This window comes from Notolepis coatsorum (genome assembly GCF_963971535.1).
Source record: "Notolepis coatsorum genome assembly, chromosome: 20".
Taxonomy (NCBI): Eukaryota; Metazoa; Chordata; class Actinopteri; order Aulopiformes; family Paralepididae; genus Notolepis; species Notolepis coatsorum.
This window is the reverse complement of record NC_140184.1, coordinates 55,313,053-55,340,439: the sequence shown is the minus strand read 5'-3', so window position 1 is coordinate 55,340,439 and position 27,387 is coordinate 55,313,053. Positions and strand designations below refer to the sequence as shown.

Sequence of the window (27,387 nt, the reverse complement as noted above, 5' to 3'; positions counted from 1 at the left end):
TAGCTTTGATGACTTTACTGTTTGACAAAATGATAAGCATAAGGTTGCAAGACTGCATCAATGTTTGTAGGCACCTCTCGTTTTTGTTGTGAGATTAGAGTATTATGCTTTAGTCTGAGACTCATCGGCAGTAGTATTGCGACCACGCCCATCAGTAGTCTTGAGACTACTACTAACTACAATTAATACATTTTCTTTCTAAAAACTGATCATAGCCATGTGTGTGTGTGTGTGTGTGTGTGTGTGTCTTTAAGAGAAGAGATACATAAGCTTGGTGGTCAGAAGCCGTGAAGAGCCACAGCCGCATGACAAGCTGTATGCCTTCTATAAAGAGAGGAACACAGTGTATAGCGTGGACAGCGATATGTGGGTTCCCTACGTGGCTCAGGTTTGCATGGTAAGAACAACACACCATCAGTGGTGGAAAATCAGAACAATCACTGAAAATGTAGGCTACTTAAAGCCACAATCTGTGATCGCTGTGTTGTGTCCTCTGTTGAAAAGCTGTCGCCCCACTACTGGCGTTGTTTACATAGTGAAGATATTTTTTTTTCCATTTGAAATGTATTGTCTGAGCCTTTCATACCAGTAAGGACTGGCAGCATGTGACAGCTACTGTAAATGTGAGTATTTGTATGGTTTTGAGGCTGTAAAAGGTTGGTTTACATTTGTAATGTTGGTTTACATTTCTAATGTTTGTAAACATTGGAGTAAATTAAACCTAGGATGGTAGCTATAAAGGCTTTAATGTATCCAAAATCTAAACAGCTTGTTTTCATTTAGATTCACATTTCCACCTAAATATATTTTAGTTTTCTATTGTTCTTATAATCTACAAGCTGAAAGAATTTTCTATCTCACAGAACTCTTTGCAAAAAGTAAATTTTCGCTGTTTTCTTTGCTCTCCAAATGTTTACATGTTCCCGTGTTTCAGTTTGGCGAAGTTATTCTTTGATAGGTAGTTATCACACATTCAACCGGTCCCCTGGGAAATTGCACTTCAACAGCCGACCTACGTGGTCATGATACCTGAGTTTATGAGTTGTGACATCTACGTGACCTTTCACCTTTTGTGGGACAAACAAACTTCATGCTTAGGGGGATGGGAACAGGGAACAAAGAGCTGTATCAGCCAGTTCTGAACAGGCACTGCACTAGTAGCACCAATTACATCAACTAGTGGGTACAAACTCCATTGGATACCTTTAACTACATTTTATTTAGATGGGCCTACTTGCACAATATTAAAGTAGGCATATTTCCATTTTAAGGGACTTCACTACATTTCAAAGGAAATATTCAACGTTTGACTCCATTAACAGTTACTACTGCAGCTATTGTGCGGATGACAAGCCTCAATTATAAGTTCAATCAAGCCAACTATAAGAGGAGGCGATGAGAAGGCACAAGTGAGTAACATTGACATTATTGCATGTTTCGATTCATAGTGTATAATCGGACAACAAATGCAACAGACAACAAATGCAAAAGCAAAGACATTGGTGGAAATGGACTATGCAAGGGTTTTTCTAAGGTATAAACATTCAGCCAGTAGTTTAGGAAGCAACAACACAAACTGTGAACATTGAGCATGTTCATTGGGAAAACTGGATGTCTTCCGAGTTAAGATTTTGTTTACTCTTTCCAACATTAGACTGACCTCTGCTATGTTCCATAACAGCTAATCCTACTTAACCCATCACAGTGCATATACAGTAAAAGGTTTTGAACTATGACTGATGTGTTTATTTCAGGCAGATTGTGGCGGGCCTAAGGACTACATGCATTATGTATGGGCGTCTCAGCTGAGTGCTAGGCTCTTCTGTGGAGACAGTTACAGAAGGCAGCATTTCTCTGAGCTGCTGGACGTGGCTACCCTACATGCAGACAGGTGGCAGGACACCAGGGTATATGCCCTCTTCAGAAATGAATGGTAGGAATACGTCAAAAATTGTGAACTTAAAGGAATATGCCACCCATTTTAAGAAGTCTTATCTTATTGCTGTTCCAAATTGGGAGTATTTTGAGTCCGTCCAAAAAGCACGTACACCAGCTTTGGAGACACTGGACTCTGAGATGTGTCTCTTAAAAAAACACACTCTGCACTTTCGAAACAGCACTTTCAACAACTTTCCTCATTCTAATCTAATCATTGTTTAGGTCAGCTGTTCTCCCCGCCCTACTAGAGCATTATGATAAAAGACATTGTGAAATAGCCTTGTGCAAGCCAAGCCTGATGATCCTCGCATCTCTCCACAGGGGCATGAGCGCAGTGTGTGTCTATACGATAGCCGATATTGACAGAATCTTCACAACCTCCCACTTCAAGGGGCACACTGGGGACGTCCCGACTCCAAGGCCTGGGACGGTAGGCTACCTATCCATTGTATCACCTTCATCCCCCTCCTCCACACCCCTTTCTTGAAGGAGAACACTGGGTGTAATTGTAGCATTTCTGAGACCGACCGAATGTCACTAACTAACTAATGCACTCACTTAGCCCCTCTGCCCCTAGTGGCGGCTCACAGGCAACGTGTTTTATGTAAGACCAGTTGGCTTCACATCTGTGACACTGTGCATTCTTGTTTTAATATTGCAGACAGTTGTCAGCCCACACCAGCTACTTTTGTCCATTATCTGCCCGATTTGCCTCATATCCTAGTGTTATACCAGTATAATCATTTGAAGGACCACGGTGAAAATAAGCCTTTTAGTCCTTTTCAATAGGTCTTTTAGGTATTATGCTGGGGAACAAAAATCTGATTATGCATTCTAGCCATCTCTATACCTCTCTGTTTCAATCCCGTTTTCAATGGGCTGTTTCTGTGCCTGTAACAAGCAAGCTGCTTTTATTGTACAAATACGATCATTATTGTACATTTAGCAGTGGTGAGCGAGGCTGTCGTCAAACGAAAATTCAGATCCAACTTTCAGTTGCAGTTCAAATATGACTCAAGATCCAGCAATAGCATAGCAATCTTGTCATTACAAATGATGTTGTCATTTTTTTACGTTCAACTTTAGGTAGAAAAGAGTCGCTATCTTGTGCACGCACATTTTTATCAAGATATCTTCACACACGCATACACGCCCGTTATTAACTGCGGCAATTGTGGCAGCAATACTGAATGGCTCGTTTCAAGAGGGAGTGTTCTTGTCACAGCTGAACTGCAGAAAAGCCACAATGCACATATTTAACATTTTCTCTGTGTTGGGACAACGCCTCATTCTGTAAAAACAATGCAAAACACAGGAAAGGGCCATCTTTACAACACATCTCCTTTACAATTTGGTGTTGCATGGAAGAATTTGCTCTAATTTAGGTGGAACTGTCCATATTTTAAATCTTAATCAATCAGCCAACCAACTAATTCTAGTCTATACAACTCCTCTATTGGACTGATAGTGTGCTGCCAATCTAGTCTGCCATGTAAGGTTTAATGTCTTATCCATCTTGTCCTTTCTGTGTCAGTGTGACGTAGACAGTGAATTACTTCCTCGTGAGGTCCTGGCGGTGGTGGAGGAGCATTCTGAGATGGTGGACAAAGTTAGGCCTCTTAACAACACCATGCCTCTCTTCGCCAGTCACCACCACTACACACACATCTGCCTGGACAGTATCCAGCAGCACACAGTCCTGTTCCTTTCTCTCGGTGAGTAATAATGTTAGTCATTGTGTGGATATAGCTCACGAAATGAGTTACATTAAAAGGTAAGAAATTAAGCAAGAAAGGAACGGGTACTGAAACAGTACCTCTCCAGGCTTGGTTCCAGCCTTTGTCTCACTCTGTTTCCAAAGCCCCATGAAGATGGACAGGTTCACCCACCAAGGTTATTAGTTCACCAAAACAAATGTGAAAACTAAAACTAAGTGTGGAAAATAAAAACTAGACTTAAAAACTAGAGGAAAGAAAACTAAAACAGAAATTATAGTGTGCAATTACATAAACAAATATATAAAGAAATGTATTAGTCTTTGTCAATTTGGTCAAATACAGACACAGAAAACATAAGGAGACATTGATGCATATTTTATTGAGACTGGGACGTCTACAAGACTGTGTCAATTGTCTTCAAAAAGTGTTGTTTGTCTATTCTTAATTATAATACTGAAACTAATACAAACTTAACTAAAACTGAAACATTTTCAACAATAATAACTCAACTTAAACTAGCAAATGCACTAGAATCTATCTTAAAAACTAAACTAAAAACAACATCAGTCATCAGTGAGGCATCACGCCTATGAAATAAGCATTAGAGGGATGGAGTCAAGAAAAAAAAGAGTTCCAAATATGTTTCAAGTGTTGTGTGTTGTGTTCTAAGCAGCTCTTCACCTCTTCTAGAAAACTATCTGGAGCTCAGAAGTTCCAGAGCAATGAAACTTGGTTAGGTTTCCCAGGCATCTAGGCACTAGAATTACAGTGATTGGCTAATGTGTATTTACAAAAATATAGTTTTAAAATGGTCAATGCTCATTTGAATTATAAATACATGAAATACTATGTAATTATAGTATTATAGTAAAATGTAATTATAAATATACAAAATATGTTTGGTGCTAGTAGCACCTTATTAGTACTATTAAGAAAGGCTACTAAGGGGTGGCGGGGTAGGTTGTTTATTGTTTAAAAGGATCCCCATTAGCTGTCACCTAAGTGGCGAGCTAGTCTTCCTGGGGTCCACACAGAAAGACAACAGAAAACACAAAACATAACAACATGAGATACACATGACAATCACAAGCACTAGATCCAAGCACTCCTACCAGTGCAGAGAACCACGGTTCAAATCCTGGTGTTAGCGGCACCTCTGGCTTGTTCAGTCGTCCCTACAAACACAATGTCAGTGTTCACGGGGGGGGAAGCCGGGGGGTATGAGTCCGGTCGTTCCAATAGCGACTCCTACTGGCCGCTGGGGTGCCTGTAGGGAGGGGATCTGGGGGAGATAGTGTGAACCTCTGTGTGCGTTACGCTCTCCCAGTGAAACTCCTAGCTGTCAGGTGAAAAGAAGCAGCTGGTGACTCCACATGACCTACAGTAGGGCAGCGCAAAAACCAGGGAGGGAATTGTCATAACGACTAAATTGGGGGATTCGGAGGTGACAAAGGTGATGTTCTGAGAAGCCAGTTCCTGTCCTGTGATGAGTACTGTTATTTTTACATTTGTCAACCATGTTGTACCGTACAATATAAGTGTTAGAGAGGAACAAGAGCTGAACAGAAACAAGCATTTCATCATAAAGTATTCTGTACAATCAGAGCAGTGAATCAGACCCATCCCCAGTATAAACAGAAAGGCTTTTCCAGTGAACTTTAACAGTCATGAAGTTCACAGGAAATTATGAAACATGGTGTGTGTGAGTGTGTGTGTTCTTAGTTGTGTTTTACCACACCCTCCCTCCAACCCTCCCTCCCAAAGGGCTGACATGCAAGAATTTAAATAGCTTAAACAAGTGAGTGGCTCAGATGAAGGACCATTGTTACCATTTGAGACCATTTGTTTTTGACGACCTTTTTTACAAAGCTTAGCTTTATACTTATAGCACATGCATGAGTCTGGTCTCTTTTGAAAGGTAACATTCTGAAGTTGCTAAAGCAATAAAAAGAAATCACTTTGAGTGCTAATGTATTAGAGAAACAAAGGTTTGAACACACTGAAGTAAAAGTTGTGTACTCACAGTTCTGTTTAGTGGTTGCCAGATGCCCGTTTTTAAGTTCCAGCATAGAGGTAGGAGCTGTAAAACACTGCGGTTCCATAGCCTGAAGTCTTATGTAGACCTATAAGTATTTTACCTGTCTTGAGCAAAATCATGGAAAAGTTGGTGCATTCACAAATTCAAGAGTATTTTGTTTCAAACAAGCTTGCAACAGATTCTCAACATGCCTATAGAGCTGGTCACTCTACTTCTACTGCCTTGATACAGATGACTGATGACTGGCTTAAAGCTATAGATAACTCTATGTTGGTGGGAGCTGTGCTGTTAGATTTTAGTGCTGCATTTGATGTGCTGGACCATTCTCTACTGGTTGATAAACTTAAATGTTATGGTTTTAACTCTTCTGCTTTAAAGTGGATACTAAGTTATTTGTCCTCTAGATCACAGAAGGTGTATCTAAATGGCAGCCTGTCCAGTAGCAGAGGTCTAGAGTGTGGCGTGCCGCAAGGAAGTTGCCTAGGACCTTTGCTCTTCTCTGTATTTACGAATGACCTATCTTGGGCTACCAAATTTGCTACAACAGTTCTTTATGCAGATGATTCAACATTGTATTACGCGGCACCATCATGCAATGTACTTAATGAAGTTTTGAGTAGAGAACTTAAAGTTGTGCATGACTGGGTAGTATGTAATAGACTTGTCCTTAATATCTCCAAGACTAAATGTATTGTGCTGGGAACAAGGCACAGGTTATCTACAAATCCAAAGCTTCATTTAAACTTGTGTAATTCAGCAGTTCAACAAGTTGAAAGTACTAAACTCCTTGGAGTGATGCTGGATTGCACTCTGTCTTGGTCTCAGCATATTAATTATATTGTTTAAAAAATGGGAAGAGTAATTGGTATTTCCAGGAAATGTGCTTCTTTTGTTGCCCGTCCCCTTTTATGTCAGATAGTGCAAAGTTTAGTTTTATGTCATCTTGACTATTGCTCTGCGATGTGGTCATCTGCTGCCAGTGGTGACCTCAGGAAGCTCCAGGTGGTCCAGAACAGGGCAGCACGGTTGGTACTGGGCTGCTCACTAAGGTCTAATGTGAGCCGTATGCATGCCCGCCTCTCTTGGCTTAACGTTGAAAATAGATTGTCTTTTAATATACTTGTGCTGTTCAAGTTGGTCATGAGCAGTAAGACTCCTGTTTTTATACATAATCAGATTGTTTTTAGTAATACTGTGCACGAGCATTACACTAGAGGTTCCAGTAGTGGGCAGCTTGAATTGCCAGGTCCTAGAACCAGCGCTCTGGGGAGATCTTTTATTTTTAGAGCATTAACTCTGTGGAATGGCCTGCCTCGGAACCTCTGCTGCATTTACAGTAGATTCACTTTTAAAAAGAATCTTAAATTGTTTTTAAATTGTTTTTAACACTGTAAAGTGGTTTTTTGTTTTTGTTTTACACTAATGTAATTTTAGCTATATTAATTGTTACAGTAGGTTCATTATGCATTGTGTGTACTGACTTTTAATAATTTTGTTTTTTTGCAATGGTGATTGTTTTTGTGTTTTTTTGTGTGTGGACCCCAGGAAGACTAGCTGGTTGCTATCGCACCAGCTAATGGGGATCCCTAATAAAATCAAATCAAATCCAATGTAGTACAGGTCAAGATTTAATAAAAATGCCACAGAAAATTTGTGTTTGAGGTTTTGGTAACGGTAAAAATACTGCGTGATTATCAAAAATGGCTGTGCGCTGCCATTCATTCAGACGCGCAAGTCAAAACAATGGACTTCTTCGTCTTCTTGGGTCACCTTCCCCCACTCTCACCCGCCCGTGTGGGATCGCTTTAGGAACGGACACTTGTTGGCTACTTAGCTTCTTTGTCCTGCATTATCTTTTGATCGTGAATTATTCCTTACTTATATATAGTACATAGTCCTTACATAGTGAGTTATCCTGTTCTGCCATGTATTAAATTATATGCATAACAATTCCTTCTTTTGTCTTTCTACCGTCTAGAGAGTGGCAGAGTTCATAAGGTCTCGGTGAATAAGAACCAAGCTTTTTTCATAGCAGAGTATCAACCGTTCAACCACAGAGCCCACATCCTTGACATGACTCTTCACCCGTCCGCCCCCACCGTGAGTCATGTGACACAGCCTACACTCACTCCTACCCTGCAAGAAAGACAGCTAGGGCGGGGGGGGGGGGGGGGGGGGGGGGGGGGGGGGGGGGGGGGGGGGGGGGGGTGAACACAGGATATTATTGAACTGATGAATACTTCCACGTTCCACCCCAACTCATGTTTTAGTCACACATTTCAAGATTAGGGGGGTATGTGAGTTGGCCAAAATATGTGATCAGTGTTTTTGTGTGTGTGCGTATGTTCACCCTTGATTATGAGTATAACCAGTAGGTGTTATTAAAATGGGAGTTTTCTTTCACATTTGCTCTAAAATCTATCCCTTTATAGCTTATAAAGGGAATGCATGTGTAATACCTTTCTGCTAACGTATGGGGTGCTGTCCCCCTTGACCCCCCCCCCCCCCCCGACCCCCCAGCTGTCCCCTGAATGTAACACTCCCTTTCATTATCCATCCTAATGTAGTCTTCACTTCATGTCAGAAACAGAATCAGTTACACAAGTCCAAAGTAAGTTGCACGTTCATTATTGATGCTACCACCTTTGTAACCATTATAGGGCAACAAGCTATACGTGGCGTCCCGCAACGACGTGGTCCAGCTGGACGTGGAGAGCTGCTCCCAGTATGGAGACAGCTGTCAGGACTGTGTTTTGGCCAGAGACCCCTACTGTGGCTGGAACGGCACCTGCTGCGTCCCTTCAACGCTGTAAGACCATTATTGTCAAATCGTGGTTGACTTGTTGTTTCAATTGCTAGAGTGGCTTTTTTGACCAGACACAGATCTAGACTACTTTGGGTCTGAGGTCTTGTGTGTCACTCCAGTTTGCATGCATGCAAATATCACGCCCTATGTTTGATGAGTAGAGTAGATTAGATTCAAATTTATTAGTCATTATACAGCACAAGTACGGTACAACGAAAATATATTTGACATCCAACCAGAGTGCATATGTAACAGTAAAGTGCCATAGTAGTAGTAGTAGTAGTTTACAGGTGATCAAACTGGGTATAAAATATATAAATTAGTCCTACTGAGTATGGTGCTAATCAGATGTATGTACAGAGTTGTCGTATTAATATGTACAGTGATACAGGTATAAAGACATACTGTCATAGTCATATTGGCCAGTAGCGTAACTAGTAAGAATAGGCAAGTGTAAAAAGGATTATATGCCGGTACTACGGACAGATGTGGATGGATATATAATTATGGTAAGAATAAATATATATATACAGCATCATTGTACTGTATGCTATCATAGTTATATGGATTATATGCAAGTGTATTCAGACAGTGTATATATATATATATATATGCTGTAAATATAAATATGGTATACAGCACTATTGTAAATGTTATCATACAGAGTTATATGGGTAGACTATAGTATGAGGTAGGAAGTGATGACTCAGATCTCTACTGTGAAGTTCCACTGTTATCACATCTGCATGTTCCACTCCCACAATCATAGTTCATATTTTGTGATATGTGACATGACTGCACAGGAATAGATGAGTCAAAGACATTCAAATATGTAAGGCCTTATGACTGGAAGAACTCATTCAGTTTTTGGAAGCTGACGTCACGCCATGTTAAAATTCCGGAGCAAACCACCATATGTAGTGGGTCATTCCTGCTGACTGGTGTGTGTCTATTTGCAGATGTTTAGGCTAAAAGATAGTTGTGAAATCTCGTTTCTCAATCAAATTGTTGGAAGTGATCCTCCAAAAAGCCAGATACTACTGCAATGTCACAGACATGAGTTCCTCACTCAAACTTTGTTTTATTTGACAGGGACACATTGCAGGATGTGGAGAAAGGGAACCATGATGCATGCAGAAAGGGAACCGTGATGCATGCAAGTCCCCGTGTGCCAGACTTATGCAAGTTTACACTGTTCATTCAGACCAAACATGACACGCCTGTGAATGTGATCATAATGCAAAGATTAGATAAAAAATATATTGTCATTATACAGCACAAGTACAGTACAATGAAAAGAAGTTTGGCATACATTGCAAATGTAACAGTAAAGTGGGTATAACATATATAAATTAGTACTACTGGGTGTAGTGCTAATCAGAAGTATGTACAGAGTTGTAATATAATATGCACAGTGATACAGGTATAAAGACAGTATGGTCGTAGTCATACTGGCCAGCAGCGTAACTAGTAAGACTAAGTAAGGGATATGTACAGATATAGATATAGTATCTAGAGATATGTAAAATGATTATGTGCAGGTATGTACAGACAGGTGGATAGCTAAATATACGGTAAGAATAAATATATATATTGTGACAAGATCTCCTCCCCCCTCCTTTGGATATGTGAAGGATGGGAGATATGTCCATCACGGAAGGAGTAGAGTCAATTAGGTAGCTGATTAGTACTGATAGAACACACCTGCACAGCATTAGTCCAGCCACATCTCACGTGCACACACCCAGTCCCACACACTACATTAACACTAGGTTAGAGAGGGTTGAGTAGAGTTGTATTTGTGGTATAGGGAGAGAGAGATTGTTATTCAGAGTTGCGACGGTGAGAGGTAGTGGAGGAGAAAGCGAGATAGGTGTTCTTTGTGTACTGGACCCTGGACTGGCTGAGATTCCCCCTTGTGTACTGACCCTGGACTGGACGACTACCCTGAATTGTGAACAATCCCTTTTTCTGTCTGCGAGCCTGTTTTGTGTTTTTGACCCCCAGACCAAATCACGACCTATTGCTTTTCCCCTCTGGATTCTGCCCTGAATTCAATAAATACTTGTATTGATTGATATTGCTCTTGTGTGGACATTCGAATTTGTTTGTATTTGAACCGTGGCGAGCCTGAACCCTACCAGGTTCGTCACATTTGGTGGAGACTGCGGGCGACGTTCGTTGGTTCAAAGACAAACAAATTTCAAACAAAAACACAAGTGCAATGGCGGATCCAGTTTATGTAAAAGAGCTGTTTTTGGAGTGGGCGAAATACTCAGAGAAACAACAGCGATTGTTGCAGAAGCGGCATGAGGAGGCAATGGCAGAGGCACGAGAGGGACACAACGAGATCTTGAGCGAGACGAGCAACGGCGGAGAAGTGGAGACAGGAAGCGCTCGTTTCGTTTCACCGTGCAGAGGCGCACAGCGAGGAAAGACATGGGAGCAACATTAACCCAGGATGCTTCCTGGTCAAATTCAACGCCGATGACGACATTGAGAGCTACTTGGCAGCATTCGTACGCACCACTGAACGAGAGCACTGACCATTGGAGCAGTGGGTTAGTTTGCTGGCCCCGTTTCTGTCTGGTATTGCCCAGACAGAACGGAGGTAATCCACCACCACATCCCCACAATCATCGGGAAGAAGGTAAAACTCCGCCCCTACCGCCTCCCGGAGGCCAGGAGAGAAGCATTAAGGAAGGAGGTACAGGACATGTTACAAGTAGGGATGCCCCAATCACGTTTTTTGCCACCGATACCGATCACCGATCGTCTTGAGCCATATCGGCCGATACCGATCTGATACCGATCGTTTTTGGTTTTATAAAAAAATTTAATATATATATATATACTTTTTTTTTAATAAAATATATATATTATATAATTATACTTGTAGTTGTATTATCTGCGAGACATCGCCACCACGCAACAAGTCAAAATGCTCGCTATCTCCACTGTCTGTGTGTATACTCTGCTTTGATCAAATCACATTCAGCATTCCCTTAGCAGGGTATATCTGCGGCTCTGCAGATATACCCTACTTCCTCAGCTAGCCCCGTTTGTGACTGCGATGCAAGCCGGGGCTCGAATACGCATCGAATCAATGTTATAAGACATTGATATTAGGAGCTATCTGTAGCTACTGCTAGCCGGCTAGATAACGTTAAGACAACACCTCAGTGAACTATTTAGTTTAATGGGACATTTCGTTTTGAACAGTGAGCTAACGTGAGCTATCATGCACTACTAAACTATTGCTGGAGCATTTGTTGATATCAGGAGCTATCAGTAGCTAGCCGGCTAGATACCGTTAGACAAAGCCTCATGTATTAAACTAAAAGTGAATAGTTGACTGGGTAATTTTGTTTAAACAGTAACGATAGCTAGGTAGCTAACGTTAGCTCACAGTCGCATGCACTAGACTAGAGCAGACTATTGCCCGAGGCAATAGGAGCCTCTGTGTTTACAAACTTTACACGGGTGCGGGAGGGGCAGGAGGAGCGGCAGTTTGCAGCTCCGTGTGTCTGAGCGAGTGAGATCTCCGCTAAGAATTGGATCATGTTTTTCGATCGGTTTTCACGATCGGCGAAAATAAAGCATTATCGGAATTCACCGATCTCATATTTATACTGAATATCGGCCGATACCGATCGCTGGCCGATCGATCGAGGCATCCCTAGTTACAAGCCGGGGTTATTGTCGAATCAAATAGTGGGTGGTGCAGCCCCATCGTATTAGTCCCTAAACAAGACGGAACCCCGAGGTTCTGCAATGACTTCAGACAGCTAAACGCTGTTTCAAAGTTCGACGCATACCCAATGCCCAGAGTAAATGAACTGATCGAAAGGCTGGGGAAAGCCCGGTATATTACCACGTTAGACCTCACGAAAGGTTACTGGCAGGTTCCACTGGCCCCAGAGGATAGGGAGAAGACAGCGTTTTCCACCCCAGATGGGTCGTTCCATTATGTTGTACTCCCTTTCGGTCTCCATGGTGCTCCAGCGATGCTTCAGAGGATGATGGACCAGATCCTTTGACCCCACAGAGTACACAGGAGCATACATCGATACTATCATTATCCATGGCGAGGAGTGGGGAACCTATCTACGCAGGTCACAGCGGTTCTACAGGCTTTGAGAGGGGCGGGGCTCACCGCTAACCCAAAGAAATGCCACCTGGGCCTATAGGACGCAGACTACTTGGGATACACCATTGGGAGAGGGTGTATCAGGCCCCAGGCAGGCAAGGTCGAGTCCATCCAGAGCTGGCTCCGGCCCCAGACCAAAAAGCAGGTACGAACCTTCATAGGTTTGGCCATAAAATGGGCCCTAGAGGAACTTAAATATGATCTGTTGGGATGGCGCTTCACCCTAGTCACGGACCATCTGTTTAACCCAGGTGTAATGATAGTTTGTTATCAGCGAGCCAGGTGCAGCTGCCGAGTTCAGAGCTAAGGGCTTTTTCAACCTGCAACTTGTCCCTGTCAAAGACCGTCTGCGAACAGGAACTAGTATGCTTCCTTGTGGAACACCACAGCTCACTGGGAGGGGGAGGGGGGGTCAGTGTACCATTCACCTCCACCATCTGTTCTCTCCCCTCCAGGTAGGATTGCATCCAGCTCACTGATGAACTATCAAAACCAATTGCTTTTAGCTTATCAATCAGAATGGAGTGATTGACAGTGTCAAAAGCCTTTTGGAGGTCCAGCATGACCATGCTGCAGTATTTGCCCGCGTCCACTTCGTGTTTGATGTGGTTGTTCAAATAGAGTAGGCATGTGTCAGTGGAATGGGATGTTCTGAAGCCAGATTGGAATTCGTAGATTAGCTTTTTTCCCCGCAAGGCACTTTTTGACCTGTTCGTAGACAATTCTTTCCATAACTTTCGGGATGGAGGTAAGAATAGAAACAGGGCGGTAGTTGCCTGGGTCTAATTTGCTGCCTTTTTTGTGTAGGGGGGGGTCACTCTCGCAATTTTGAAATCTTTGGGGACGTGTCCCTGTTTTATGGAGAGGTTTATTATGTGGGTGATGGTGGCTGCTGAGTCTTTGAGGAATTTGGAGGGGATATTGTCATGGCCAGTGGCCTTGTTAGGTTGGAGGGCGTTGTTTTCTTTTAACAGATCAGTTACCATTTCGAGTTTGAAGTCGTCTTTGCAAACCCCTAGGTTTTTGTAGAAGGCTAGGATGTGTTCATGTGTAGGCAATGGATTCAGAGTTCAGAGTTGATATGGTATGGGGGGGCTGTCAATGTGGAAGAGAGTTCAGGGAGATAACAGCTGAGGGAAAGAGTTCAAAGATAAAGACATCATGTGTTCAGTGATTATATAAAACACGCTAGTGACAAACACAAGGAACAAAGAGGCTACTTCTCTTTTTTAAATCAAGTTTGACTTGTTTCTCCTGCCTGCCTCTATACTTGATCATGTTATGTTCCATGAGAAAGTAGAACTCAAGTAAACTTTTGCCAGACGAAAGCCCTCCCCACGCCCTGGTGGCCAATCGATAACAGCAGAAGACGAGGGATTGGGGGAGGATTCAAATGCTCATAGCATGATGCGAGGTGTCGAATAGTTGGATCTGATTTTAATGTAGCCTTTAAAGCAGGGCTATTCAACTAAATTGTTCAGGGGGCCACATTGTCAGAAACCCAAGGGGCCAGGGGCCGGACTGCCACGGCGCCTCCCCGTGCTATGAATATATGTACACTTGACACAACACGCAACCACATTTTCACAACTTTTATTTAACTACATTGCAAAAGTAGTATACTTTTAAAAAAAAGTGCTTCATTTATGTGCCACATCTGCAACATCTCCTGCAGAAAGTGCTTCATTTATGACTGTGCAACAACTGCAACATCTCCTCTTCAACATTTCAATATAAAAATAAAATAAAAAACAAACAAGTGCATGATGTGCATCTGAACATTCTAACATCAACACTTGAACAAAAAAACACATTTATAGTGCAGCTGAGCTTATGAAAAAGTGCTTCATGTCTGTGCAACAACAGCAAATCACAGCATCTTATTAGCACTTATTGTCCACTCTTAACTCTCAAACATCAGGGGGGTGGGGGGCAGACAGGCCTAGCCTACATACACACATCTAATGAGAGCGATTGCACTTCTTTGACTGGGCAATGGCAGAGAAAGAGGGTTCATAGGAAGTGAGGGAGCCCGCAAACAGTGATGCAAATGCTCATTTGTCAAGGAGGCACGTTGCTTGTTTTAATGGCATTCATGTGAGAGAAACTGGATTCACAGGTGTATGTTGAGCCAAACATTGTTAGCACAGATATTGCCAGCGTTTTTATTTTGGGGAATGTCTTGACATGAATACACTTTATCCAAAATGTTGTGGTGGATTCATTCTCAAGTGCCTGCTTCAGAGCAGATGATACTTGCATGTCAATTATTTCAAGTTGCAGGAGACCTTCATCAATGTGAAGTGATGCAAGTAACTCTTGTCCTTTTGTGGAAATAGCAGCTACATTGGCAAATGGGTTGCTCACAAAATGCATCAATTCTCTGGACATGTCAAATTCATCAAATCGACTTGCAAAGTTTTCCCTCAGTTTATCAATGAAATCTGTCATTAATTAAGTGACTTTTGGCTCAATTGTGCGTGTTAACGTTGACATGAAAAGAAAAAAGTAAAAAAAAAAAGAAAAAAATTATTTGTATTATCATGTAATCTTTGGCGGGCCGGTCAGAATCATCCCGCGGGCCGGATCTGGCCCGCGGGCCGCCAGTTGAATAGCCCTGCTTTAAAGAGTGCAAATGTAAAACACAACAGGAAACAAGAAGCAAAAACACACTTCTCTTTTTGGGGGGGGGGGGGGGGACGAGGGACGAGCCTGTGAATGTGAGCATAATGCAAACGGAAAAAACATCACATGTACAGTGATTATAAAACACGCAGACAATAAACACAACAGAGAACAAGAAGCAAAGAGGCTACTTAATCATGTTTGATTTGTTTAAAATGCCTGCCTCTGCCAGTGTTACATTTGACCTCACATCAGATGTGCAAAACACTTACCTCAGGTAGTTTGCAATTTTAGTATCATCTTCATTAGGGATGCCCCGATCACGTTTTTTGCCACCGATACCGATCACCGATCGTCTTGAGCCATATCGGCCGATACCGATCGTTTTTGATTAAAAATGTTTTTAAAATTATTTTATATAATTTTTTTTTTATAAAATATATATATTATATAATTAGACTTGTACTTGTATTATCTGCGAGACATCGCCACCACGCAAGTCAAAATGCTCGCTATCTGCAAACAGCTCCACTGTCTGTGTGTACTCGAGTAGCCTCCAGCTACGGCCAGGATTCTCCGGCGCTGCAGCTGGACCCTAGTATTGGTATAAATCACATTCAGCAAGCCCTCAGCTCGAATACGCATCGAGTCAATGTTATAAGACATTGATATCAGGAGATATCTGTAGCTACTGCTAGCCGGCTAGATAACATTAAGACAACGCCTCAGTGAACTATTTAGTTTAGAGCTAACGTGAGCTAACGTGAGCTACCGAGTCAACGGAGGTAACTTATCATGAACTCGACTATTGCTGGAGCATTTGTTGATATCAGCAGCTATCAGTAGCTAGCCAGCTAGATAACGTTAGACAATGCCTCATGTAGTCACTGGGTCATTTAGTTTAAACAGTAACGTTAGCTCGGTAGGTACTGGTAGCCAACGTTAGCTCACGTCGCATCATGCACCAGACTATAGCAGACTGCGCTCTTATTTACATGAGTGCGGGAGAGGCTGGGGAGGAGGAGGCGGCGCCGTACGCTGCAAGCAGCTGTGTCTGAGAGAGAAGTCAGCAGTGACTGTGAGATCTCCGCTAAGAATTGGATCATGTTTTTCGATCGGTTTTGACGATCCTAATCTTCATCTCTATTTACATCAAAGAATCACCACACTGCAGGCATGCAAGCTACACATTGGCAGCTTTAAGAGACTAGAGCAGGTATTGATTGATTGATTGAAAAGTTTATTAACAGATTGCAGAATGGGTACAGTACAGCAGGCACGTGCATACATAGGGGTGAAGGGGTGCCCGGGCACCTGCCTTTTTCGTTTCTCATTAGAAAGTGCCCTTTTTATGCCACCCTCTTTTTTTTTTTTTTTTTACAGTTGCACATATATATATACTGCCCTGCCCTTCCAAATGAAAGATGTCACGATAGAATCTAAATATTAGGTAAAGAAAGAGAGAGAAATGCCACCCCTCTCGTAAATAATAGGTCCTTCCAGCCAACATGTAAACCGCGCAGGGCCAGCAGTGCACTGAACAGGAAATTGATATCCAGCTGTTGTTGAGCTCACGGTGCCCTCACACTCGAGTCGAGACCTCTTTTTTTACAGTTACTATTTCAACTAAAACAAAGCAAGAGTACACATCAGGTAAGGTATTTGCCCAACAAAATAAAATGTCGGGTTTGCAGTGCACTGTATATTTTCGTGAAACACGTCGCCAGCCCCTCCCTGTCTGCTGCTGCTAGTGCAGGAAAATCACGGAGCATACTCTCTCTCTCTCTCTCTCTCTCTCTCTCTCTCTCTCTCTCTCTCTCTCTCTCTCTCTCTCTCTCTCTCTCTCTCTCTCTCTCTCTCTCTCTCTCTCTCTCGCAGCTGTTGGTCTGGAGCGCATATTGTGTTATTAAAGGGACACTATGTAGTTTTGGTGACATCTATCTGTGAAACTGAATGTACCATGATATACTTGTATTAACCCCAAAAATCTGCGCGCGCTCGCATTACATTTACTAATTAATGCCCTTTTATGATTTCAGGCACCTGCCTTTCTAAGGTCTTGTGCACGTCCCTGCAGTACAGTACAGCTCAATACATACAATTGTTAAGGGGATGCAGACCAGAGAAAGACTTTCGTCTTGTTTACATCAGGGTCCCCCATTTTCAATTCATCATAACATATATGACATACATGACATACAGATAGACAGTACTGCTACATCTATACATTTATGACATATCAGATTTGCAAATACAGTAGTTTGTGATACAAAAGTGTCCAGAAAAAGAGTGTATATACATTTTTTTTTTTGATCAAATTTTTTTTATTATTAATTACATGAAACAGGACAACACAATAACCACAGTAACAAAAAACATAACTTTCACAGGAGAATAACAAACAATAATAATACAGAATAATAAATTATAAAGACAAAAAGAAAAAGAAACAGCGTCCAACCTATCAAATATAGATGGCTACTTCAATAACAAAAAGGGTCTTCAAAACATGGCAACCTTTCCCCACCTTTACAAAGTGGAGTGACTTAAAAGATTGTTTATGAGAGTGTTGCCGCAGATTTACTGTAGATAGCCTAGGTCCCTTACACATGTTCAAGACTGCCAAACTTGCAGAAGGTAAAGTGTAAGAAGAAAGAAATTCTTCCTCCAAGTTGGTTGACAGGTCAATCAGTCTGTCAATATTAGTCTCTTGGGGAGATGGCATGTGAGTTGACATATAGCGCAGAATAGCTAAATACCAACCCCCCCTAAAATCCCCCCAGTCAAAGTTAAGAAGGACAAGACAAAAACCAAGACAGACAAGACATTTCCTCCTCCCCCTCCCCAGAGACCGCCGGACCCCCCCGATCAAGCGCCCCAACCCCGCTCAGCCGCACACTGCGGTCTTTACCTTCTCAGCTGCTGCGAACCACAGGTCAATTCCAGCCTGCCCTACCCCGATCACCCGGGCCGTGGATATCTCAAGATAAATCACATCCAATAGAGTTAGGGACCAGTTAATCATTGTAAGCTTCTCAGGCTCCTTCCATCTCATTGCTATTAGCTTCTTCGCTGCTGTGACGCCCGCTAGGACAACCCTTTTCAGTTGTACGGACGCGGGTAGTGTCGTTATATCGTTCAGGAGTAGCGTAACAGCTGTGAATGGGATAGTTAAGCCACACAGATCTGAAAGTTTGTCCGTTATTGACCTCCAGAAGCGGGCCACTGGTGGGCAATCCCAATACATATGCATATAAGTGCCAGTGGCCTTTTGAGAGCACAAAGTGCACCGAGAGTCGGTTATCAGTCCCATAGCAAATAGCTTCCTAGGTGTAAGATAGGTCCTATGAATATAATTAAAATTAATTTGCTGGTGATTGGGGTTGCGGGAAGATAATGCCACATTTGCCCAAACATCATCCCAGTCAAACTCGGGGTCCAACTCCGGTATATCCAAAGAGTGTATATACATTTGACGTAGAAACTGTACATTGGAGGAGGTTGGGTGGGTGGGGTGGGGTTGGGTGGGTGGGGGCTGTACATTGGAGGTGGGGGGAGGGGTTGGGTAGGGGGGACACACACATTGTACACTGTACATTGGAATACTGACAAAGCCATACTTGGTCATTTACTGTACAACTTGGTTAGGACATTTGTAGGGGCCAGTTTCGAATTGCAGTCTCCCGTAGGTGTTTTTTGAGAGTGTTTTTGAAAGTGGGTAGTGATTCACATTCCTTTACAGCTTTGGATAGGGCGTTCCACATTGATGTGGCATAATTGCGAAACGTGTTTACTGTTTAGTCCCTTGTTTGAGCCGAATCTGGGTTTAACATGATTTGTGGAGCTCCCTCTGGTGTTTTGACATGTACATGGGTACCTTGGTCGCATAGTGTATCTTGTAGACCAGGCCCATTGCAAGTTGCTGTACTCTGTCGTCTACTCTAAGCCATCCTAGGTTGTCAAAGTGGGCAGGGGTGAGGTGGGTTCTAGGAGTCAGGTCAAGCAGTAGTCTGACCAGCTTGTTTTGAGATGTTTGTCATTTGTTTTTTAGTGCCTTTGAGGTGCTTTGGTACCATGAGGTGCAATCATAGTCGTAGTACCCTTGAATGAGTGCTCCTGCTAGAGTCTTCAGGGTATTCTTGTTTACCAGAGAGGAGATCCGGTACAAGAATCGAGTTCGTTGGTTGACTTTTTTTTATTACATTGGATGCCATTTTGTCACAGGAAAGATTAGCCTCTAGGATGGAACCCAGGTAGGTAATTTCATCTTTCCTTGTGACAATATTGTCACCCACTGTAACCGAGAAGCCGTCGGTCTTGCTGAGTTTGTTATTTGAACCGAAGAGAATGGACTCTGTTTTGCCCATGTGTAATGATAGTTTGTTGTCGGCGAGCCATATGCAGATTTTGCCTAGTTCCGAGCTCAGGGCTTTTTCAACCTGTAACTTGTTCTTGTCAGAGACCAGCAGGGCTGAGTCGTCCGCAAACAGGAACAAGTTGCAGTCACAAGCTGACGACATGTCATTTGCATAAATTAGGAATAGTAGCGGTCCTAGTATGCTTCCTTGTGGAACACCATAGCTCACTGTGAGGGGGGGGGATAGGGTACAGTTTACCTCCACCATCTGTTCTCTCCCCTCCAGGTAGGATTGTATCCAGCTCACTGATAGACTATCAAAACCAATTGCTTTTAGCTTGTCAATCAGAATGGTGTGATTGACAGTGTCGAAGGCCTTTTGTAGGTCCAGCATGACCATGCCGCAGTATTTGCCCGCGTCCACCTCAGTGGCGGCCGCCACTGGGGGGCGCTAGGGCGCCGCCCCCCCCTGGTAAAGAGAGCAGGAGAAGAAGAAAATGTTTTATTTTTATTTTAGACCCCTAAAAATAAAATAAACATGTTTAAAATGAATAATATTTACTCATTTTAAGTATGTTTGTGTTTCCAATGCACAATATAACGTTAAAATATAAAATATTAATAATCGTTTTCCTGAACAGGAAGTGACGATTCTGTCTGATAAAGAACGTTCCATTACCTTAGCCGCATTTCTCCTGCCGTATTTCTCTCGGGCTAGACGCAATAGCGCTCTGAGTGCGCGTCACTGTTTCATCGCTGTATCCGTCGCAGCCAATCAGTGCGTAACGCGTTGTGCGTTGAAATATGATGTTTATGATGGAAGCCGGGCGCGATTTGAAGCGGTCTAGGCAAGCGTTTAGAATTTCCGTCTAGAATTTCCATAGCCGCATTTCGCGGAGACGCTCTCTGATTGGCCGACGCGGCGATGCCAGTTTTTTCCTTAGCCACAGTTTGCAACATGTTCGAGGCTGTGTGTTGTGAACTTGTGATTCAGTCTGGAGTCTGGACAGTGGGCAGTGAGTGGAATGGATATACATCGACAACAGTCTGGGGGACAGTCAGTGGACATACACTTTATTAAGCCCTCCGGCTGGACCACGTTTCAATTAAACAAAGTGAGTTAATTCTCTCTCTCTCTCTCTCTCTCTCTTAGCCAACTCAGCTAACTTTAGCTGCTGTTAGCCACTCAGCTAATGCTTAACTAACGCTTTCTCTCTCTCTCTCTCTCTCTTCTGTTGTGCTGCACCCGCCGTGGTGTCTCTCTCTCTCTCTCTCTTCTGTTGTGCTGCACCCGCCGTGGTGTCTCTCTCTCTCTCTCTCTTCTGTTGTGCTGCACCCGCCGTGGTGTCTCTCTCTCTCTCTCTCTTCTGTTGTGCTGCACCCGCCGTGGTGTGTCTCTCTCCATCTCTCTCTCTCTCTCTGCCTATGCGTGTGTTTGGAGACGGAGCGAGTTTGTTTCTAACGTTTCTATTTATATATTGTGTTTCAAGTTGTGAATTAGACTGTACTTTATTTGGCCAATGCGTGGTACATGTTTGGTATAGCGCCCCCTAGCGCCCCCTCTGGAGAATAATTCAGGAGCCGCCACTGGTCCACCTCTTGTTTGATGTGGTCGTTCAAATAGAGAAGGCATGTGTCAGTGGAGTGGGATGTTCTGAAGCCAGATTGGAATTCGTAGATTAGATTTTTTTCCGCGAGGTACTTTTCGATCTGTTCATATACTATTTTTTCCATGACTTTCGAGATGGATGTAAGGATAGAAACAGGGCGGTAGTTGCCCGGGTCTAATTTGCTGCCCTTTTTGTGCAGGGGTGTTACTCTCACAATTTTGAAGTCCTTGGGGACGTGTCCCTGTTTTATGGAGAGGTTTATTATGTGTGTGATGACTGGGGTGATGGCTGCTGCTGAGTCTCTGAGGAATTTGGAGGGGATGTTGTCATGGCCAGTGGCCTTGTTTGGTTGGAGGGCGGTGAGTTTTTTGAGTACCTCATCTGTTGTTACCATTTCCAGTTTGAAGTCGTCTTTGTGGACGCCTAGGTTCTTGTAGTATGCTACTATGTGTTCTACCCCATAATGCCCTGAGTGGGAGGGTAGTTTGTTTACCAGTGTTGTGGCTATGTTTGTGAAGAAAGTGTTTAAGTAATTGGCTACATCCAGCTTGTCTGTGATGAGCGTGTTGTCCGTCTTTATGTTTATGTTTGAGAACCTGGTTTTAAGTTTTTTACTGCAGCCTAGTTGATTGTTGAGTAATTTCCAAAGTTCACGTGGTTTATTTTTGTTTTCCTCGGTTTTGTCATTGATGAATTTCTTTTTTAGCAGTTTTGATCATGGAGTTTACGTCATTTCTTAGTCTGTTTCTTTCTAGTTTGAGTTCAGTCACGTGGTCTTGGAGTTCACTGCTCGTGCTTTTGGTAAGCTTTGACTGACTATTACGAAACTCAGAGCATTTTTTGTCTCTGGCTTTCATAGCGGTCAGTATTTCAGTGTGCATCCATGGCTCAGCGCGATTTTTTACCCTGGTGGTTCTTAGGGGGGCCATGTTGTGGCTCCATTCACTAGGGATGGGTACCTTTCACATTTGAACCGATACCGGTACCTGTGAATCGATACCGGTACCCAACGGTACCCTTTTTCGGTACTTTAGTCTCAAGAAATTTAATTTGCCTACCTCAGTCGTAAAAAAAAAATCCAAACTTCAAATGACTACAATTTCGACAGTTTTCAGCTTGTCATTGCTCCGACTGCTTTGTTGTTGAATCAAGTCAAATCCTAGGTAAGCATATATTGTGCGTGTGAACGTTGAAATGAAGAAAAAAAAACGTAAAAAAAAAAAAAAAAAACGTTAAAAAAAAATGTAATAAAAAAAAGATTTTTTATTTTTTTTAATTTTTAATTTTTTTTTCAGTTTCTCACTTGATTCGATACTCGGTAGTACCGACGTGTTTCGGTTCGGTACCTCAAAAGTACCGAATTCGATACCCATCCCTACCATTCACCCTCAATGAGAGATGTAGATGTTTCTGACAAATGTGGATTTTTCTTTACCATAGAAATCAATATTGGGGAGCTCCAGTAGCTCACCGCGTACCTCGAGCGCTATTTCGGCGCCGGGGACAACCGTGCTCGTTCTGGGGTTAGCGAGTTCGATTCCCGGACTACAGCCGTATCTTTCTCAGAGTGTCTTCCCCCCATCTGTACCCATTCAAACCTGTTTCTGTCGGTCATTCTTGACCAGAGAAAATGCGATAAACGCAAAAAAGAGCCAGCGCAATGGCCAAAGTAAAAAAATAATAATAAAAAAAAAAATATTGGACAGTTTCCAAGTTGAAGGTGTTCTGAAGATTGACACTACAAGTTTCTCCTGACCTGTGGATCCAGAGCAATGTACATTTTAGTTTGAGTCTTGTCCTGCAATCTCAGTGTTAATGACCTAGGCCTGTGTAAAAGGCCTGCCCACTTAAAGGAGCACTTCACCCAAGAAGTAAAATTTGTATATCAATTACTCACTTCGTGCTGCATTGGATTTTGAAGTTTGTTTTACCCTTCTCAGATGTCTCCATGGTTTTTTAAATACTCAATTGAAGTTAACTCATTCAGCGCCAAACACGTAATAATGTGTTTGCTCGCCAACGCTTGAGCGCCAAACACGTAATAATACGCTTTTTCCTCCGATCCACGTTCTAAATCATCATCCGGATCATTCTAGACGTCCCGGGCCCGTTTGCCCACGTTGGAATTGCAATGCCGATCGAATATCACCAGGTGGCACTGCAGTATTGCCTACCTTTGAACTGGAATGGCTTGGTGTTGATACACGTTTTCCTTTTTTTTTGTAAGGGCTCCTCCTCCTGCTTGAACAGAGATTCACAACGATCGCCTCAAAATTCCAAGTGTATTTTCCATCGAAACGTGTATAGGCATATACACTGGTAATCGCGATGGCGATGCGATCACTTGGAATTATTCTTTTTGGAATACCTTCTGGCATATTAGGTATATTCTATGTCTATTTTACCGAACCTGAAACATGTTTTTCTAACAATCACAGTTTTGTGTTTTACCGGACGTAAAACATGCTCGACAAACACGATTACAGTTTTGAGTTAAAACGACCCCGCCCCCCCCCCCCCCCCCATTGATGATTTTGTGAAGGTACATGTGTACATGGTATATACCTTTGATTTGGGAGTATTTGGGGTTTCAGGGGATCAACCAGAACGGTTTGGGCTTATTGCATATAACGCGTTTTATCTCGCGTTCTATGGAAAAATACTGGATTATCTTGGTAATGCGCGATGTTTAGCGAGTAATAAACTACAAACTACAGTGTGTAGAAACACATTTTTTTCCCATGTTGGACTACAAGTAGTGTCTGTCAAATGAACCACACCATTGTCTCCACAGCTATAATACAGAACACACACACAGCAGGCGGTTAGGTGGCCGAGCGGAGATTGCGTTCGTCACCAGCCCCGGAGCTGAGCTGGATTTGCCTGTTCGAATCCAGCTCACAGCTCCGGGGTTGTCACCAGCTTGGCTGGCCGTCTGCACTGATACAATTGGCTGTATCAGAGGGTGGGAGAAGCTGGCGGGGTGGGTCCGGGTCGTTGTAAACAGCGACTCCTACAGTTCGGTCGGGGCGCCTGCTAAGCGCGGATTGGACGTGAGGGGGATAGTGTGGTCCTCCCACACGCTACGCCCTCTCAATGAGAATCCGCGCTGCCAGGTGAAAAGAAGCGGTGATTGGCTGGACTTGTGTCGGAGGAAGCACGTGGTAGCCTCCACTCTCCCAGATGATCTGACTGTGGGGGGTAAGTGCGCAGCGACCAGGAAGGGACTGGGAATTGGCATACGACTAACATTGGGATGGGAGAAAATCGGAGGAAAATGGAGGGGGAAAAAGACAAAAAAAAAAAAAAAAACACACACACACAGCTCTGCAAACATTGTGAAACACCGCGAAAATGACCATTTTAAGCTGGCCTGAAGCGGCAGAGATGGGGACAGCCAATGGCACTGAATGAGATTTGGTTTAACAGCAAAAGCATATCAAAACATCCATTTACAAACAAACTCTCACAACTTGTGCAGTATAATCCAAGTTTAATGTTCTAAATCTAAATCTAAGTTTGTATGCTCAGTACTTAATAAACGTATGCATTTTCGCTAAAACCTTGCTAACAAAGAAAATGGCATTTTAATGCTGCCTTCAAATGGAACTCGGGAGTTTGTGGTCTTAAGATTTTCCACTTACAACATTGTGAATACAAGGGTGGGTCGTTCATATGGACTCTTCTTGTGAACACGGAAAACGCGAGTTTCATTTGAAGGCGACACATAACTGGAAATGTTTTCGTTAGCAAGGTTTTAGCAAAAATGCATACGTTTGTTAAGTACTGAGCATACGACTGAATAAATGTGAATAGATGTTTTGATATAGTTTTGCTGTCTTCATCAAATTCAATTCAAGTATTTCTAGTTTTTTTTATATTATATGTTCACCGTGGAGACATGCAAGAGTATTTGATATACAAATGATACTTCTTGGGTGAAGTGCTCCTTTAAGAGACAGGAAGTGTTCCATTGTCATCCCATTGGTGCATTTTATTTATATTTGCTTTAATTATTAATATTTGCTTCAAATGTGCTTCTCTTCCGTTTGCAGTGCATAGAAGCTCCTCAGATAGAACCAAAGAAGCGGGAGACTGGATCACACTCGCCTTGGGGTCCAAGTATTTCCTCCGATGCCCAGCCATTTCTAAGCATGCCAGCTACACTTGGAACCATGCTAGTAAAACCACACCCTGTGTGCCGGCGGAGCAGCAGTGTCTACTTCTGATCGACAGCATGAGTCCCGAGGACACGGGCAGTTACACCTGTGTGTCGGTGGAGACGGGCTACGTCAGGACCCTGGCACAATACCAGCTGCGGGTGAAGAACAGGGCAGCGGGGCGGGCATCGTGCCCACTGGCCTGGGTTTGTCTGATGGCTGTCATGACGATGAAGACTCTATTCTGTTAACACGGGGTACCACCCCAGCATCTGCGTTAGTGGTCAGCTGAGGCCGTAGTTGTGTTGAATGTCTCATTCACCACCATTCAAAATGCACAAAGCCGTGGCACATTGTGCACCCTCCCTTATGAAGACATTTTGCTTGGCTTGGCTTGGTGCAAGTTCAAATTAGTTCAGCTTTGATTTGTGAAAACACACCTATATGCTCAACCACCGTAGGAGGAGCTGAGAGGATTTTGGTTGATAAGCAGTGAATGTGATCCATCGAACAAAAAGCGGCATCATTTCAAGTACAGCCCACTTCTGTGTGAAACTTGGCCAAAAAGTAGTCTGACCACAGGGTCACCGTGTGGCACGTTCCATGTATAGAGCACCGTCGTGTTTGCCCTCCTCTCAGGTTTTGTTCATGTTTCCGCTATCTGCCTCTGGGCAAACGTTAAGGTTTACTGTATATCTATAGAAGCTGCCGGTTCTCGCAATCGGTACAGGACCCCAGAATATTATGGATGTCGGTAAAGGGATTTATCAAGGATTTTACCGGGGTCTTTTCCTCCAAAATACGCAAAAATCGTTGTTCAAAACTGGCAGAGATGGAAACGCTTTACTCTACGTTATTTTCCTCTTTACAATACAACTACTCGGCTCGATTGGAATCTCAAATTACTGTGTTAAAAAAAAGAGATTAATGCTACTTTAAAACAACAATCTGAAGTTCAAATACGTAGCACAAGACAACAGTATTACTTTCATGGATCTAAACCAAGTCACCTACTAGCTATGCAGATACGAGCCAACGCAACATTTGCAGATATCCCTACTATTAAGGCACAGCAAGGACTTGTTACAGACCCTAAAAAAATCAACGAGACATTCAAAAAGTTTTACTCCAACTTGTACAAATCAGAAATGGCCTTCGATCAAAACAAAATGGACATATATCTTAATCAAATTAACCTTCCTAAACTATCAGAGGATGACGCTAAACAGCTAGAAACACCCATCACACTAGATGAACTTAGGGAGGCCATATCTGAAATGCAAAGTGGTAAGGCTCCTGGAAGGGACGGTATCCCACCAGAAATGTACCTATCATGCTGGGATGTAATAGGACCCCTATTACTTAATATGATTTTATACTCAATTAAGGAGGGGAATTTCCATAAGATTGACAATATTGCACTCATAACAGTCCTCCTTAAAAAAGACAAAGACCCCACCGATTGCGGTAGTTATAGACCCTTGAGCCTCCTCGGAACCGATATCAAGCTGTATTCCAAGGTATTAGCCATCAGACTTCAAAAGCATATGACGTCTTTGGTTCATCCTGATCAGACTGGCTTCATAAGAGGCCGCTTGATCACGGATAATATAAGACGGATATTAAATGTGTTAGATGCCAGCAAGGATGACACCCCACCATAGCGATGTTGTCCCTGGATGCGATGAAAGCCTTTGATAGGTTGGAATGGTCTTATTTATGGGCAGTACTAGAAAGGATGGGATTAGGAAAAGGATTCATTGATATGATTAAAGTATTATACAAAGACCCATCGGCCATGATTACAACAGGTATAATCACCTCCGAAATCTTTCCGGTATCACGCTCTGCCAGACAGGGTTGCCCTCTTAGTCCCGGACTATTCGCTTTATCACTAGAGCCTTTAGCACAATATATAAGACAATCCCAATCCATAGAACCAATAGAAATCAAGGGCACACAACATCATATTAGTTTATATGCGG

General features: G+C 42.9%; 1 protein-coding gene across 1 annotated transcript; it reads left to right on the top strand.

The window, feature by feature from the left end:
• Window positions 1-274: 274 nt before the first annotated feature.
• LOC311246876 (semaphorin-7A) lies at window positions 275-25,766 on the top strand. The gene is made up of 9 exons (XM_084337117.1): window positions 275-397; window positions 1,755-1,933; window positions 2,260-2,368; window positions 3,473-3,653; window positions 7,673-7,794; window positions 8,355-8,503; window positions 9,593-9,722; window positions 12,691-12,811; window positions 25,298-25,766. The coding sequence occupies exons 1-9, from the start codon at window positions 365-367 to the stop codon at window positions 25,651-25,653; spliced, it is 1,380 nt and encodes a 459-aa protein (XP_084193243.1). The 5' UTR covers window positions 275-364; the 3' UTR covers window positions 25,654-25,766.
• Window positions 25,767-27,387: the final 1,621 nt, after the last annotated feature.